At 39.2% G+C, this 17,105-nt stretch overlaps 2 protein-coding genes across 8 annotated transcripts in view; both read right to left on the bottom strand.

The window, feature by feature from the left end:
- LOC105033603 (lysine-specific demethylase JMJ18) overlaps window positions 1-17,105 on the bottom strand; it is a 99,605-nt gene that overhangs the window by 1,995 nt on the left and 80,505 nt on the right. The window lies entirely within an intron of this gene.
- LOC105033528 (cadmium-induced protein AS8) lies at window positions 8,758-13,858 on the bottom strand. The gene is given in 4 exon segments (XM_010908396.4): window positions 8,758-9,175; window positions 9,178-9,275; window positions 13,316-13,562; window positions 13,729-13,858. Coding segments are annotated over 4 exon segments (564 nt in total). The 5' UTR covers window positions 13,780-13,858; the 3' UTR covers window positions 8,758-9,007.

Raw genomic sequence — 17,105 nt, 5'->3', positions numbered from 1 at the left:
ACTGATCATGTACTGTACATGATCGAGATGATTGAGCGCCTAAGCAAATTGGGTTTCTCTGCTGCACGAGCAGCTCGGTAAGGATGCGATCCTTAATTCCTTGCCCAAGTCCTTCCTCCCATTCCTTACTCATTTTCGAATGACAAAGCCTGCAGTAAACTACCACGGTTGTTGGGGTTGCTGCAGAACTTTGAGAAGGATCACCAGCTCCATAAGGAGTCGGTGAATGTAGTGGGAGGGTCTTCTTCTCGTCGTCGACCCTTTGGGAAGGGGAAGAAGAACAAGAAGAAGAAGAACAAGAAGGTGCCTCATGCTGGGAGGTTGCACAGGGTCAGACCAAGAAGCGCAAGCCCGACCAGAGCCAGGCGGAGTGCTTCTTTTGCAAGAAGCAGGGGCATTGGAAGAGGAACTGTCCTCAATACATTGCCTCCCTGGACCCGAACAGGCCGAAGAAGAAGCAAGGTAATTATATGATAACTCCTTGCAACTTTTCATTTGTGATACTACTGCCTGGGTATTGGATACCGGAAGCCCTTATCATATTTGTAATTCGATGCAGGGTCTGCAGGTCAGTAGGAGATTTGATGAAGGCGAGAGGTTCCTGAACGTTGGAGATGGAAGCAAAGTTCCAGTTCTAGCTTTAGGAATCATGAGTCTTGTAATCAATTCTCGTAATGTAATTCTGAGTGAATGTCACTATTGTCCAAGCTTTTTATTAAATATTATTTCTGTAGGCCTTTTGGCCATGTACGGTTATGATTTTTTAATAAAAAAAATATTTGCAATATCATTTTGAATGGTGTTACAATTTGTTGGATAATTAAATAATAGAATTTACTTACTATCACAGCCTGTTAATGTGGTTCAAAACTTCGGTAAACGCCTAGAATAGATAATGTGTCAGAAGTCTACCTTTGGCACTGTAGGCTAGGTCATATCAATAAGAACAGGATAAACAGGTTGGCTCAAGAAGGAATTCTTGAACTTGGTGATTGTGAATCACTTCCAACCTGTGAGTCTTGTCTTCTTGGAAAGATGACCAAGTCACCTTTTACTGGAAAAGGTGAGCGAGCCAGTGAACTCTTGGGTCTGGTACATTCTGATGTATGTGGACCTATGAGCTCAAGTGCAAGAGGTGGATATTTCTACTTCATAACCTTCACAGACGACCTATCGAGGTATGGGTATGTCTACTTAATGAAGCATAAGTCGGAGTCTTTGAAATGTTCAAACTATTCCGAAATGAGGTAGAAAAATAAACTGGAAGTGTATTAAAATTCTTCGATCTGATCGAGGAGGTGAATACCTTTCCAATGAGTTTCTGACGTATCTAGGAGAGAATGGGATTCTCTCTCAGTGGACTCCTCCTGGAACACCACAGCATAATGGTGTGTCTGAAAGGAGGAATCGGACCTTATTGGACATGGTTCGATCCATGATGGGGTTTGCTGGTCTGCCGATCCCTCTGGGGATATGCGCTCGAATCGGCTTGTTACCTTCTAAATAGAGTTCGAGTAAGTCTGTAGCCAAAACGCCATATGAGATATGGATAGGACGTAAGCCAGTACTCTCGCACCTTAGGGTTTGGGGGTGTCCGGCTTATGTTAAACGTTTAATTACAGACAAGCTTGGACCTAGGTCTGACAAGTGTAATTTTATAGGGTACCCAAAAGAGACCAAAGGGTATTATTTCTACCTTGCTGATGAGCAAAAGGTGTTTGTCAGCCTTAAGGCAATCTTTTTAGAAAAGGAGTTCCTTAGTGAAGGAACTGTTGCCTCTAAGTCGAACTTGACGAAGTTCGACAGGTGAAAAATCGACACATGTTACTGAACCTGAACCGGATTTGATTAGATCAGATCCGGAGCCCATTGATTATGCACCCTTAAGGCGGTCTGGTAGAGTACCACATCAACCGGACAGATACTATGGTTTCTTGGTCCGGGATGGCGATCCTGTCGAACTTGATGAAAACGATGAGGATCCGATCACCTACATGGATGCAATGCAGAGACCTGACTCTGAGAAATGGCTAGAGGCCATGAAATCCGAAATGGAGTCCATGAAGGTCAACGATGTGTGGACATTGGTTGACTCACCCGAAGGAGTGAAACCCATAGGGTGTAAGTGGGTCTTCAAGAGGAAGAGGGGCGCAGACGGAAAGGTGGAGACCTATAAAGCCCGTCTGGTTGCCAAGGGATATCGTCAACGTTATGGTATAGACTATGACGAGACGTTTTCTCCTGTGGCAATGCTCAAATCCATTCGGATTATGCTTGCGATAGCTGCCCATCTAGACTATGAAATCTGGCAGATGGATGTGAAGACAGCTTTCCTAAACGGAGAGCTGGACGAAGAGGTGTATATGATACAACCTGAAGGGTTCACATCCACAGATGAGTCTAAGGTATGCAAGCTACAAAGGTCCATTTATGGACTTAAGCAGGCATCTCGGAGTTGGAACATACGTTTTGATAGGACGATCAAAACGTATGGCTTCGTTAAGAACGGAGAAGAGCCCTGCATTTATAAGTGGGCTAATGGTCCAGTAGTAGTATTTCTTGTATTGTATGTGGATGACATTCTCTTAATCGAATGATGTCCCTGCATTACAGGGAATAAAGATTTGGCTATCGTCACAGTTCTCCATGAAGGATCTGGGAGAAGCTTCCTACATCCTAGGGATGAGGATCTATAGGGATAGATCCAAAAGGTTGCTTGGCTTATCCCAGTCCACGTACATTGATACTATGCTGAAAAGGTTCAGCATGGAGAATTCAAGAAAGGCTATCTACCGATAGGCCATGGAATTTCTCTCTCGAAAAGGATTGTCCGACAACACCTCAAGAGAGAGAGCGTATGGGTAGGATTCCATATGCTTCGCAGTGGGATCTATCATGTACGCCATGACATGTACACGACCAGATGTGGCATACTCACTAGGGGTAGTGAGTAGATACCAATCTGATCCAGAGAATCACTGGAAGGTTGTTAAAACCATCCTGAAGTATTTAAGAAATACTAAGGACCAGTGGCTTGTATATGGTGAATCGGACTTGAGACTTATAGGGTTTACAGACTCTAGTTTCCAGTCTGATCGCGATGACAGCAAGAGTGTGTCAGGATTTATTTTTACCCTTAATGGGGCTGTCTGCTGGAAGAGTTCCAAGCAGCACACTGTGGCTGATTCAGTATGCGAGGAGTATATTGCTGCATCAGATGCTGCCAAAGAAGCGGTGTGGCTGAGAAAATTCATCACCGAGCTCGGAGTAGCACCCTCCCTTGTTGGTCCAGTTTTGCTCTACTGTGACAGCTCTGGAGCCATTGCTCAGGCGAAGGAACCGAAGGCACACCAGCGGACGAAGCATATTCTGCACCGCTACCATCTCATCCGGAGATCGTGGATCGAGGTGACGTCGACCTTCAGAAGATCGACGGGAAGGAGAACCTGGCCGACCCATTCACTAAAGCCATTGCGGTGAAGGAGTTCAACGACTACAAGTCGAAGATGGGTATTAGATACTGCACCGATTGGCTTTAGGCCAAGTGGGAGATTGTTGGGAATAGTGTCCCAAAGCCAATCGTCAGCCTGTTGACGGTTGTGCTCCTTTTGTATTAGTACATGAATTATAAATAAATAAAAGTTATTTTGTATTTTTTCATCACAAATGTTTCATCTTCTAATGAACTCCTGTGTTGTGGTGAAGTCCTTAGGACTATTTAGACTCGACAAAGGAGGATTTGTCGCTTAGTCCTTAAACTGTTCGCGACCAAATGATACGTTGTTACCAAGGACGACAACATTTATCGAGCATAGGTCGTTGTGTGCCATATGGGTTGGTTGTCCTCATAACCAAGAGTGTGGAGACACTGGTATGGCATACAGGTGAGATGTAATGGTACATCTGCACTGAACGTGACCGACTCCGGAGCTATTTCTGCTGTCAAGATTTGCTCCGATGGGATATGGGTATAAATATTCCCTCCGACCTGAGACCGCCACGGTGACTTGCAGCAACTCACTGCACTTAGGCACTGGACTACCTGAATTTCAATTCAGGATGGAAGGCTCTGGGTTGTAGTCAAGTACTTGACTTGTCGGTGCGTGTGTCAAGATGGGATTGATCACTCCAGTTTAGGACTGTGTACAGTCATGTTTCAATTTAGCAAAATCTTCCAGGTAGTCCTAGTGAGAGTCACAGGACTAATTGAGTTGAGCATGATCGGATATCTCATCAGGGTTGACAGTTTAACCTGAGTCGTCCTAAACACAGGAGTCAAAAGGGATAATTATACGTAAACCATATTCACGTAGGTTCTGAATGTTGCGATTGCAACTATTTCGATCTATCCGACGTCGATACCATTGCTAGATGGTCACTTCGATTAGTAAGGAATTGGTTCCTGTGCTACCGCTTAGGTTCGAACCTGCGGGTCCACACATTATAGGTTCCTTTCTGATCTGATGGCTGATTATGAGTCTTATGTGTCTGAGACTCTATGATTGAGAATTAGATTCTCTGATTATGAGTTCCACACTATTTTGGGTACCGGGATCAAAATTTTGAATTTCAAATTTTGATTTGATTTGAACTCTTTGATCAGGTTTTATTCGATGGCTCTGATGCCTAATTGCCCATCTGATTTGGACTCAATATTTATGAGAGGTTTATTATGTTTGATCGCTAATTAACTCAATTTGATTGAGTAATTATTTTTAGATCAAGTTCCAATTGAATTGGATTCAGTTTGAAATTGACCCGATTAGGTTAAGTGTTGATCTAATCGCTAAGGTGGTTTAGTCCCTGATTTGATCAGGGGTTAGGTTTAGTTAATTCTGATTTGATTAGGATTTTATTGAGCCTAATTAAGCCTAATTGTGTTGGGTTTAATCTGGTCTAATTGTGCTTAACCTATTTTAATTAGGTGGGCTCAATTTGAATCAAACCACCTTGTTTTAAATTCCCTGCGCCACCCAACTTCCTTGCGCCCATTTGAATTCACGAGAAGAAATTTTCTCTGTGAATTTTCTCCCATGCAAAGCTATCTCACGCTCATGTTTCTGTGCGCCAATTATTTGGATTAACTTGGTTTGTTACCCATCCAAATTCAAAGGGGTTTTTGAATTTGAATGGATAACCAATAACCATGCACCAGCTTATCCTCTTTTGTGCGCCCAATATTCCACATGAGAAATAGTTTTCGTGAAAGTCTCCATGCATAAAAAAAAAAAAAAAAAAAGCCACGCCATCTCTTCTTTCTCGCACAAATGGACGAAATAAGATTGGTTGGCACTTGAATTCAAATTTGATTTGAATTCAAGTGAGCAACCACTTCTTCTTATCCACTCACACGCTTTCAACATCTCTTGCGATGTTTTATAAATGAGAAAGGGAGGGGGCATGGGCAATGAAAGAAAGAAGAGATAAGGGGCGTGGGGAGATTCTGAAAAATTTTGAAGTGTTCAAAATTACCGAGAGGACAGAAAAAGGAGAGAGAAGTGGACGTAGGGTTTTTGGTGTGTACCTAGGGTTTCTACCTAGGATTCGGGAAGTGAGATTGGTGTGCCACGAGTGTCGTGAGTCCACCAAATTTCAGGGAGAGATCCATCAGCCTCTCAACCAATCGTGCAGACGATCCGGAGCATCCGAAAAGTCGGGACACATCGATCGAAGGAGTTCGATCAACATCAGCCATCAAAAGGGTGAAATCACGAACTAGCATTCGTGAGGAGCCGATCAGACGGGAGCTTCGTGTGGATGATCCGCAGAGGCCAGACACTAGTGTGGCTGCGACGTGACGATCAGAGCCCCCCCGATGGTGATCAGATTACGGTGATCGACTACCCGCAAAAGGTGATGTGTTCTGAACACTATACAGTAAAAAGTTACTGTTTCAAATTTGAATTTCAAATTTAATGCATGCTGTTGTATCATATTTAGATCCTAGTGTAGGGTTAATTAGTATTAATTAATGAGATTAATTAATAGTTTCGCTGTAAAATAATAATTTTGAAAAAATTTTAAAATTACCATTTTGCCCCTGCACTGAATTTTCGCTTCAATACTACCATAAGGAATAAGGTTAATAGTGCTCTAGTGGAACAAGTGGCAGCCTAAAAATTAGTATCTACATCCCCATCTTCAATTTTATAGTACATGAGCAAAAAGTATGCCTCTTGATATGGCATATAAATCAACCTCCTTACCATGAATGGACACGTGACAAGCAATTTTATAAAGGTTTGAATTCTGGACAGTTATATATTTGCTATTAAGAGCATCCAAAAATGGAAGGATGATTATGACATATTTACATCTAAATAAAGAGATGAGGTGATGGCTCCACAATGAGGGAATTATATCACATCCCTTGATTTTCACCTCCAACCATAATCGATCCTTACTTCACACCTATATAAACAGGATAAAGGGACCCCAAAAAAGATAGACTTTAAGAGGAAAGGACTTCCACAACTCAAAACTCTTATGGTGAGAGGCTCATAAGCCCTCATCAACCATATTCTTTTTTTTCCTTAGTGCAGATTCATAAGCTATCAAAAATTTGAGAAGACTAAAACGATCGAGGAAGCTGAGAAGGATGAAAAGATCAAAAAAATTAAAAAAAGCTGAGAAGGACAAAAAAAGTTGAGAAGGCTGAAAAGGCCGATGAAGCTAAAAAGACAGAAGGTTGAGGAAGCTGAAAAGAATTGACAAGATCAAGAAGATTAAAGATCGAAAAAGCTAAGAAGGCTGAGAAAATCGAAAAAGCTAAGAAGGCTGAGAAAGATGAGAAGGCCGAACAAGTCTAATTCATCAGAAGGTCAAGAAAGTCCGACCTCATTAGAAGGTTAAGAAAGTCTGGCCTCATCAGAAGACTGAATTAATCAATCTCATTAGAAAGTTGAGTAAGTCGATCTCATCAGAAGGTCAAATTAGTCGACTTCATCAGAAGATCGAAAAAATCCGACCTCATCAAAAGACTAAATAAGTGGACCTTATTAGAAGGTCGAAAAAGTTCGATCTCATCAGAAGATCAAGCACATCGATCGATCTTATTAGAAGATCGAGTAAATCGACCTCATCAGAAGGATAAATAAATCGATCTCATTAGAAGGTCGAGAAAGTCCAATCTCATCAAAAGACCGAACAAGTTAATCTCATCATAAGGTCGAGAAAGTTCGACCTCATCAAAAGGCTGAATAAGTCGATTTTATCAGAAGATCGAGTAAATCGATCTCATCAAAAGATCGAAAAGTCTGACCTTATCAGAAGATCGACTAAGTTGACCTCATCAAAAATCCGAGAAGATCAAGCTCATCAGAAAGCCGAAAAGGTCAAAATGAGACGAGATAAAGCCATCTAAAATCAGACAAATCAGAATAGGATAATATTTTATATTATAATTTTTTATTATAATCTTATTATTCTTATTCTTTTAAAATTTGATCTGACTTAAGCATCAGAGGATCCGACCGGAGTTCGACGAGCTTTTTCATTTTTTGGTGTGCAAGTTCGTGACTTCAAGAAGATTGTATTTCACCATCACAGATCAAACAATATCTTTCTGATGGTCCTAATCCGATTAGATTTTAGCAGCAACGCCTCTAATCAAGGATGATAAAAATTATTATAAGGACTGTAGTTTTTTTCTATAATGGGTTCAACAAAAGGTGATAGCGAATTTTTATGAGATATGGAGTCCTCGTTGTGCTGATTGCAACATAAAAACTAACAGCTTATAAGTCTAGTAGTGGCTGATTATCCCATTTAAGCCCAATTATAGTATGAGAGCAAGATTGCCGATACAAAAACATCATGGATGAAATGTGAAATTCATACCAATACTCATAGAGAGGTATTAGTTACTGCATATATAAGAAAGAAAGGTGGAGAACGACTTCGGATCTTATGATTTCTCTTAAATTCCCAACTTTTTTCCAGACCTGACAAGAACACCTGTCAATACTAATACTAACAACAGCTGAGAAGCAGCAGCAGCAGCAGCAAATGCAATGATGATGCATTTGCTGTAATATAGGATGATGCAGCTGCTTCATCAAGTCATTTATATATTTTGCATATAGTCCTACAGAAAATAGACAAGTAGAGACAGTGATGTGCAAATATCTCAGTTAAACAAAAAAAAAATATTTTTGCTCTCCCAATAACTATTGGAATGTTAGATTTCCTTCAAAAGAGATGCTAGTGAGTGTGACGTCGAAAACTGGAAAATGGGAATGAGAGAAACATCACAAATGAAAAACTATAGACTGTGCAAAACATTTGGTGATGTTTCTTTTCTTCGTTTTGGTCAAGTTCCCAGCCGGCAAAAGGTTTCATAATATTTTCCTTTATAAGTAATGTTGGTTTTGGCAGATGGATAACGAATACAGGATGTTGGGTTTGCCATCTCAGACGGTACCACCCAGGATGGACCGCACCGTACCAGACCGATATGGTACTGAAACTCCATATATACCCCATATTGAGTATCCAAAACTCAGTACACCGCCCATACTGGGTATCCTTAACTCAGTACACCCCCCGTACTGAGTATCCATACAATGTATGTACCATTCTAACACCCGGCATGGGATGCGTCAGTTCAGCATGGGGTCTAGTATGGAGATTGCACCTCTCATTGGAAACTATATTTTCAACAAATCAAAAGCAATTCCACCTGTTTCCACATTATGCACACAATACTAAAGTTCTTTTCAACTCTGATAAAAAACTAAAAGACCTTGAGGCAAAAGATCAAAAGCAATTCCACTTGTTCTCACATTATGCACACAATACTAAAGTTCTTTTCAACTTGAACCACTAAATCTATAACTAGATTGCAAGCTAGTATTGAAGAGGGATAAAAATCATGCCAACCAAGCATCAGCTGAAGGACAACCACTGAAGCAATCTTTTTACAGCGCGTGTTTTCCCGGGGAAAAAAACTGTTAGTTAATTAATGGTACAGGAATCAGCCGACAGTATGAAAGAAGTATTAAGTTGCTCATGTATCTTTCCTGGGAGGCCAGCACTGATCTTTGACAGCTTCAAAACATTCCAAAGTTGACCGAATATGCATAGACAAAGTTTTGCTCAGCTCGGTTAATTTAACTCTATGGTCAAAGTGAATATTTGTCTTACAACTTGAGAGCCTTCCACTATTTTCCTTCCTCCAAAAGATATATGAGGCGCAACATAGTTCAGACCATCCTCAGCCACACTCTTCACAGTTGTAAGTGCATATGATCTTGCAGACTCCAAAGAACCACTACCTGTGATAAAAGCTGACAGTGTGTGGCAACTTGTTACTTGCAATATCCAGAGTTACATTTCACACAAGTTGTCTATACATTTTGTAAGCATCAATGCATGAGAAATTACAGAAGAAGAGAGAAAGCATAGTCAGTCAACAGTGGTCATATCGTATCAAGTTCCCTGTAACGTTATAATTTATGGTAAGCACTAAGCAGCCCATAAAAATGCATCATAAGTCAGAAATAATTGCTGCTCTTGGACAGACTAGGTGGATTGATGCAAGAGCGGAAGTCCTGCACTTCCATATGCATTTTTTTCCTTTTTGTTTTTGTCCCTTGAAATGTTTTATATCTGCAAGCTACTAAGACATTAGTTTTGACAGATTCAGTTTAGGTAATGAAAATCTGAGTTGATTCCATTTACCAACTAAATAATATATATATATATATATATATATATATATCAATTCACTAAATTTAAGTGTTAATTTGGGAATATTTTAGTATAAAAGTTCCTTCCTAAGCTTAAGTTCAAACATAACCCAATCCTACATCAGTTGGAGTCAGTCCAAACACAAGTTTACAAATAGATATTTTCTTAAGTTGATATTATTTTTTATGCAACTTATCTATAGAAGGTCATTTCCTGCTATGTTTATGCTAATGGTTGTTCATAGAGCTGAGGCTCATTATTCATGTGTTTACATTCATTCTGAGGAACAGATTATATTGGAATTATATTATTAATAAAGGACATAAGAACCAAGATAGAGAGTGCACTGCTGTTTAGAGAACATCAAACCTTCAGAATTATGTGTTTTAAGGACATCTTCCACGAGCTGGCACCAAAAATGCAAAGTTTTGTGGCCTTGCACCAGAATGAAAACTTCTATGCAGAACTGTTACGGCAAGGAAATTCTTTCCTACCTGTCAACGTGATTGCTACCCTGATGTCTTAGGGACTGCTACCAGATATTGCCAACTGGAATGGAACAATCATTGTAGAAAAAACCTTCAGAACCTAAGCAGACATATAATATCGATTTTTAACAAGATAGTCTTAATAGCTTAGAACTGCCACTGTGAACAATAAAATTTATTGTTAGGGGCTCTTCTAATTTCTCAAGATTTCTACAGATGATAACAAACCCTACCACATGATACCCTCTTCCCTTCGCTCCCACCACATGAACCACCCCCTCCCTCCTGCCCCCCGTGCCCCCCCCCACCCCCCACCATTCCCACATTTATAATGGTTATAGATGAATTCTTAGGGGCCTCCTTATCAGATTGCATATAGTCTCATTTAAATCTGGTATGCTAACAATAAGCAAACTTATGTGAAAATAAATGTTCACACACTATACAAAGTTACATTTCAAAGGGATCCCATAACAAAGTGAGCAAATATAATTCACCCGCTTGGGGCATCAGCATGTTAGATAGACCTAGATTCACCCTGTAAGTAACCAATTAGGATCTGGACTAAAGTTGTGATATTGGCCCATTATTTGGTGCAAGTCCCAGATCCTAATCTAGATCCAAGCATGTAAATATGTAGTACAATCAGCTTTGTCTCAAACAGAACAAGTTAACCCATAAACTTGAAATGTTACCTAATATAGGAACTAATTGGACTTGTTGAGTGAATGGGCCAAGTTTATGCTTACATCCTGGGCTTGAACCTAATTCGATATGGATATTTCTTGACCTAGAACCAGATCCAACCTGAACCTACTCGCCATTCGATGGGCAACATTGTCTTCCTCTAATTTCCCCTCCCTACGGACATTCTTAGTAACATCTCTTTGCACCTCAATTGATTCCAGTCATTCCGCTGCCACTCACCCTTGTGCACATTGCTCTCTATCTACAATTTCTAATAATCATTTACATTTTGCCAAAAAGCTGAAATAATTTCCCAGATTAAGTTATGCAATAGCTCAAACTCAAAAGAACTGGTGTAAGTGTTATAACATTCATCCTGAATTTGCATGAACAAGCAACCAAGGGTTCCACCATTCTTAGATAAGCAACTGAAATGCTTCAGTAAATCTCATATCTATGAGAGGAGAACATAAGTCAACCTGAACATTGCTGCAACATGTGGTCAACATCAAAGGAATGAACATTTTCCACACTTTTGCTTAAAGCAGAACATCAGATCGGCAGCAAAACCTCATCTACATTAATAAATAATGTGAACGTCTTTGAGACCAGCTTTGCGTAAAAGTTGACATCTCTTTACCTTTTTAATTCTTACCACTTTCCCAACTGTAAAACTACTCCAATGTTTAGTATATAAACCAAATTTAGTTCATTTCTTATTCTTAAAAAAGAAAAGAAAAGAAAAGATCATCTACCAAAAGTTGAATATATTCATCAAGTTGCATAAATAACAGAAAATGTTTTTATGGGGAACCACAACCACCCTATTTCCTCAGTTCCTCTCATGTGCATTGCATCTATCCAGCACTACAAGGCAGTAAATTCTAAGTTTAGCACTTGAAAATTTTGATATTCTGACATGAATTGTTACAATGAAATTTAAAATCTGGTACTGCCATAAAATCATAAATGAGGACTCCAATGAATTCACATCTCATTTCCCTCAGCACATTTTTCAAATGCAAGCTATGACTTGCTGAATCCAGAAAGTAATGCTTGGATGCTCATCTATGGATTCATAGAAGACCTAGTATACATTATGAAGATCCTTCAACAACAATATTTGCTCCCATTTCATATCTTTTCAAATTATATGTCTTCAGCTGAGCCAGCAGCATGCTCAACATAATAAAAAATCTCATCTAAAAGGATCAACTGCACCGCACTTGTTCCATGTTATGTCTTGTGGAGTGTTGATTTTAGATACTACTACTAAACTTAGGGCCCTCATCATCAATGTCGTGATTTTACAAATAAAGCAGGATCCACCATCTTAAAGTATGAGATTTACTTGGTCTGCAGGCCAAACATGCTTTGCTCATCATTGAAAGAGGGAGAACGGTGGCTTATGCTAAACGGTATCTTCTTCTTCTTGCTTTAATTATGTTGATAGTATAGGGAAAGCTCAGCACAAATGAAAAACAATAATCAAAACCATACACTTTTACGAGCTTCAAAGATGGGTTTCATATTCAATCAAATTCATGTGTCACCAAGTGTGTCTTCACAATAACTATGCAGCCACAAGCACTGAATAAACAAGGGTAACCAACAAAACCTCTTTGACAAGGAGCCAAAAGAATGATAATATATTTAAAAGCTTCATTCCCATTTCTCTTCTCCTTTTGTGTTGGTGAATCATGTTTCTTCTTTGGTGTGCTATAGACTACCAGCCCAGCAACAGTAACCCAACATACAATTATTTGTTGTGCAATTCCTTTTAGGCCTTCTGCCAACCCCTTTATAAATTTGCACCTCTGCAAATTAATGTACTATCAAAAGGTCATTCTATCTTGTCTTAATGCAGAAGCTTGCTTGCATATTTCATACAGTCACAAAATTTCAATATCATATATATGTGTCAACACAGTGTTATCTAGATAGCTTAAATTAAAAAGATGGCATGTCGACTGTTTTCATTAGTTCCCAAAGAATGAAATAAATTAATCAACAAGGCATTTGCGCAGCAAACATATCGACCAAAAATGGATAGCCCATGATTTTTTTTTTTTTTTTGGCCTTACGTATTCTCTTTTTTTCTTCGATCATGTTATGTAATTATAACATTTGCATGCTTCATCTCCTACAAAGAAAACATGACCACCACAACCAACAAGCCTTCAACCAATAAGATTAAGGTTTTATAATCACCATAAAAGTGGACTCATAATTTGCAACAGAGAAGGTAAACTTTCATTACGTGATTATTATGGCCAACTAAATCATCAATTTTTTTCTTGAAATATCATCCAGAGACAAGACTGAAAAAGAGAGACAAAGAAAGAATCCAGCGCCACTGGAGCATCACAGGCTAATTAAAAGACACAGCTGAAATCAGCCAAGCAAAAGAAAAGAAGAAAACACATACTAGAGACCAGACCAGACCATACCATTGAGTGGGATCCGGATGAGACCATTTCGCGGAAGGCCAACACCAACGCCAGCCAGAGTAACGCCGACGCTAAATCCCACACCACAGCCAGCCCCAACGTAGCCGACGACCTCCGGTCCAAACCCCGGTCCCCATCCCACGCCGCATCCGAGGCCAATCCCCATGCCCCAGAAGGCACCCACGGTGGGGTGCACAGGGTTCCACCTCTCATACCTCCTCAACAACCCCTTGATGATCATAACCAACTGCAATCAAATCTCCATGCCAAGTTAACAAAACTTTCAAACAAGCTGAAACTTAGCATTTACGAATTCAAGGATAAGACAGCGACTTAGATCACTCCCTTCGGGATGTTTCTGGAGAAAACAAAACAAAAAGAAAGAAGCGTTCGAATGCAATGAAAATAGTTACCAATTTTCCATTGACGTCCGTCTCTCTCCGGCGTGGTTGGACTTGAGGCATGAAGTCCGAGCCAACTTGGTTGCAGCGGGATGAGGTTTATCCGTTGGGGATTTTTGCCGCAGCCGCGTTTGTGGGTTTTCTTGCTAAAGACGTACTGATTTTGCTTATAATTACCAGATAGCCCTCCGTTCGGTTTTGCTGGCATGTGTTGGGTCCGGTTGGATTTGGATCGGATCAAGGTGGGACAACGAAGTTTGAGATCTTGATCTAAATATAAATCGAGTCAAGATTTGTCCGCAACTGGGAGCAAGAATTATTCGGAATTAGAGGCTTTGATGTGTCAAGCAGGATTTATTTTTGCTCGACCTTTTCTTTCTCAAAGTTGAGTGGACTCATGTTGGATTGCGATAGGACTATGCATTTTATATTCATGTGCCAAATATCTATTAGGTCGCGTTTGGTAGCTAACAATCTATTCAGATTGTCAGTAATTTAAAGTGGACTCACCGAATTGCTGTATTTGATATATTTTTTAGATGGTAATGCATATTGTCTTGGTAATCTATATTATCGTCTTATAATCTAGATAGTTTTGGAGAGAGATAGTTATCCCGATTATCATTTCTTTAGCAATGTTGCAATAGAAATTTTGGACAAAATTATCTCTACAAAAAATTCACACAAAATCTATTGTCCAACCCTACCCTTACCTCCCAAACCCTCCTCCTCCGATGCCACCCGCAGCTCCTCCGCACGTGCCCCCCACCCATGGCTCCTCGATCTCCCTCCATCAGCTTGCGACTCCTCCGCCACCCCATCCCCTGTGGCTCCTCCAGTCTCATACCCTATGGCTCTTCCACGCTCGTCCCCACTACACCTGTGGCTCCTCTGCGCGCGCATAGCCCCTCCCCACCACCCCTCCTATATTCGTGGTTCCTCACACCCTTCGGTCCATCATTTTTTCGTGCCACCACCATACCTACACCACTCCCATCGCTTCTCATCAGGAAAAAAGAAGAACACCAAGGTAAAATTATCGGAGATACTTTGAAATTTTGATTTCACATTGTCGGTAATCTAATTGTCATACCAAACATGTTAATCAAAATTTTCAGTAATTTTATTACAACATTATCTGTGTGTGTCAAACACAGTAATTAACATTACTGATAATTTAATGATGATAATTTATCTTGAAAGTAATCCATATTATTCAAGATTGTCTAGCGATGTACCAAATATAACCCTAAGACTATTAATATGGACACATGAAGATGGTAGAATGCATTGAATCCCCTCAAATACGATCATTCAAACCATTATATCAGCTAAGGCCTAACATCTTGGCACCTTATATTGGCTGAGCTACATGATAATGGAGATTGAATCTCTCCTAGAGGACTTGGCATATTGATAAAAGAAAGGCTGATTTGATGCTAAAAGTAAGACAATTCAAATCCCATATCAGCATAATATTTTTGGGTTTCTATTGTCACCAATATTGATATCATTATCATGGTTGACGGAGGCTTCTAGTGTTTGGTCAGAGGTTAATGTGATACCCTAATAAAAAATATAGCAGGGATCTTAAAGCATTAGCCAGCAAAAAATTTGAAATAAGCCAGCACGTACATTGCATGTGTTGGAATCACGTTGAGAGTTGGAAATATATGAAAGAAACTCCCGAAGGAGTTCTTTCTGATCTCGATTGAGGCTCCGATGTTGATCCGGAGTCAAAGTCTTTCAGCCTCAAAACAAAGTCATCGGTTGGCCCTCTATATAGTGGATCATCCGCTCTCTTGAAGCAGCCACCGAAAAACACTACCAATCGATCTATCTTTTTCATCTTTCTCCTCTCAAAAAGTCATCATTTTCGCTCTCTTTACTGTCAGAAAAAGGATCACTGAAGTGTCATGGAGTGAGAAAAAAGGTCCGTACTCTTCTAATTAATTTTTTCTTACATCTTTGGCCCTAAGGTATTAGATTCTAGTTGGTTAATCTTTCAACTGAGGAAGGGTTGTTTGAGTTCCCCTATTTTTCAACCAATCTCCTCTCTTTTTTCAGCCATATTGCCATTAGTTGTTGGCCACCGTCTGAAGGCCTTGCATCATCGATCTTCAGGCCATGGCCGCCGCCACTAGTGGAGCTTCCTTTCATGTTGGGGGAAAGAAGGGGAGAAATCCCCAGTTTTAAGAAATTGTGGGAAGGAAATATGAAGAAGAAAATGAAAGAAAGAAAAAAAAAGAGAAAAAAGGAAAAGAAAAGAAAAGAAAAGATGAGAGAGAATCTCTCTTCCCTCTCTCTCTTCTCTCTTAGCTTGTAACCTTGCTTTCTCTCACTACTTTTTCTCTCTAGAATTATTTCTCTCTCTATGGAGCTTTCTCTTTTTAAAATTGATCAAGTTAAAAGTATTCTTTTAATGATTCTGATTTGATCTTAGTAATGATAGTCTCGATCCATGGTCACCAGACAGCGTGCTGGTACTCACCTTGTCCAAATCTAGATATCATTAGATTCAATTATCTCTAATTTTATTGAACTATCTATATATTAATGTGACTATGATTTGATTAAATCATCTTGATTAAATCAATCGAGATGTCAGACAGTATCACCTGACCTGCCACATTCTATCTTATCGATTTTTCTCTCCTCTGATATTTTTTTTTATATGATTTATGAATCCAGTGAATTCGACTTGTTGCTTTGATTCTATAAGGAGTTCTCAATCACTCTGTTAAATCGGGCAACTTGCCTTCACGCCATTCAAGCATTTATTAAGTATCATAAGATCTGATTCTTGTTAATCTTTATTAAATCATTATATTTTAAGTAATCCTGATTTGATGAAGCTACTTGAGTAAGTTGATCCATGACTATCAATTGATGTAGTGACTTCCACTTTAACTTTCATCGAGCACTATTAGATTTGATCATCCTTGATTATTGTTGAACCATTTAAAAATTATCTTAATTAGATCAATTAGAACATTAGATGGTACTACTTTGCCAGCCTTAAAAATATGTTAAAATTTAGGATTTTTATTAATGGTGGCTTAAGACTGATAGAACAATATATCTTGAATAATAGGTTCTAGAGGATGCTTTCAAAATTAGTTGTATCTATCCATTCAGTATTCTATAGAGATAAATAATAAACTATCTTCTCAAGATATTTCATAATTAATTTTGAAAGCAAATAATTAGTCTTTAAAATTATATATAATTTATAAAATAATATTTTAAATAAAAAAATAATTTTTGAAATATTTTGATTCTTTGATTTATTATGGAATATGTACATGTTCAAAGAAATTATGATAGCTACATATTATATTGCAAAAGTACTTTGATACGGATCGAATTTTATGCTCTTAGCCTAGCTA

Source organism: Elaeis guineensis, chromosome 2 (genome assembly GCF_000442705.2).
Source record: "Elaeis guineensis isolate ETL-2024a chromosome 2, EG11, whole genome shotgun sequence".
Taxonomy (NCBI): Eukaryota; Viridiplantae; Streptophyta; class Magnoliopsida; order Arecales; family Arecaceae; genus Elaeis; species Elaeis guineensis.
The sequence above is the reverse complement of the archived record's forward strand: the minus strand, read 5'-3'. Positions and strand labels throughout refer to the sequence as shown.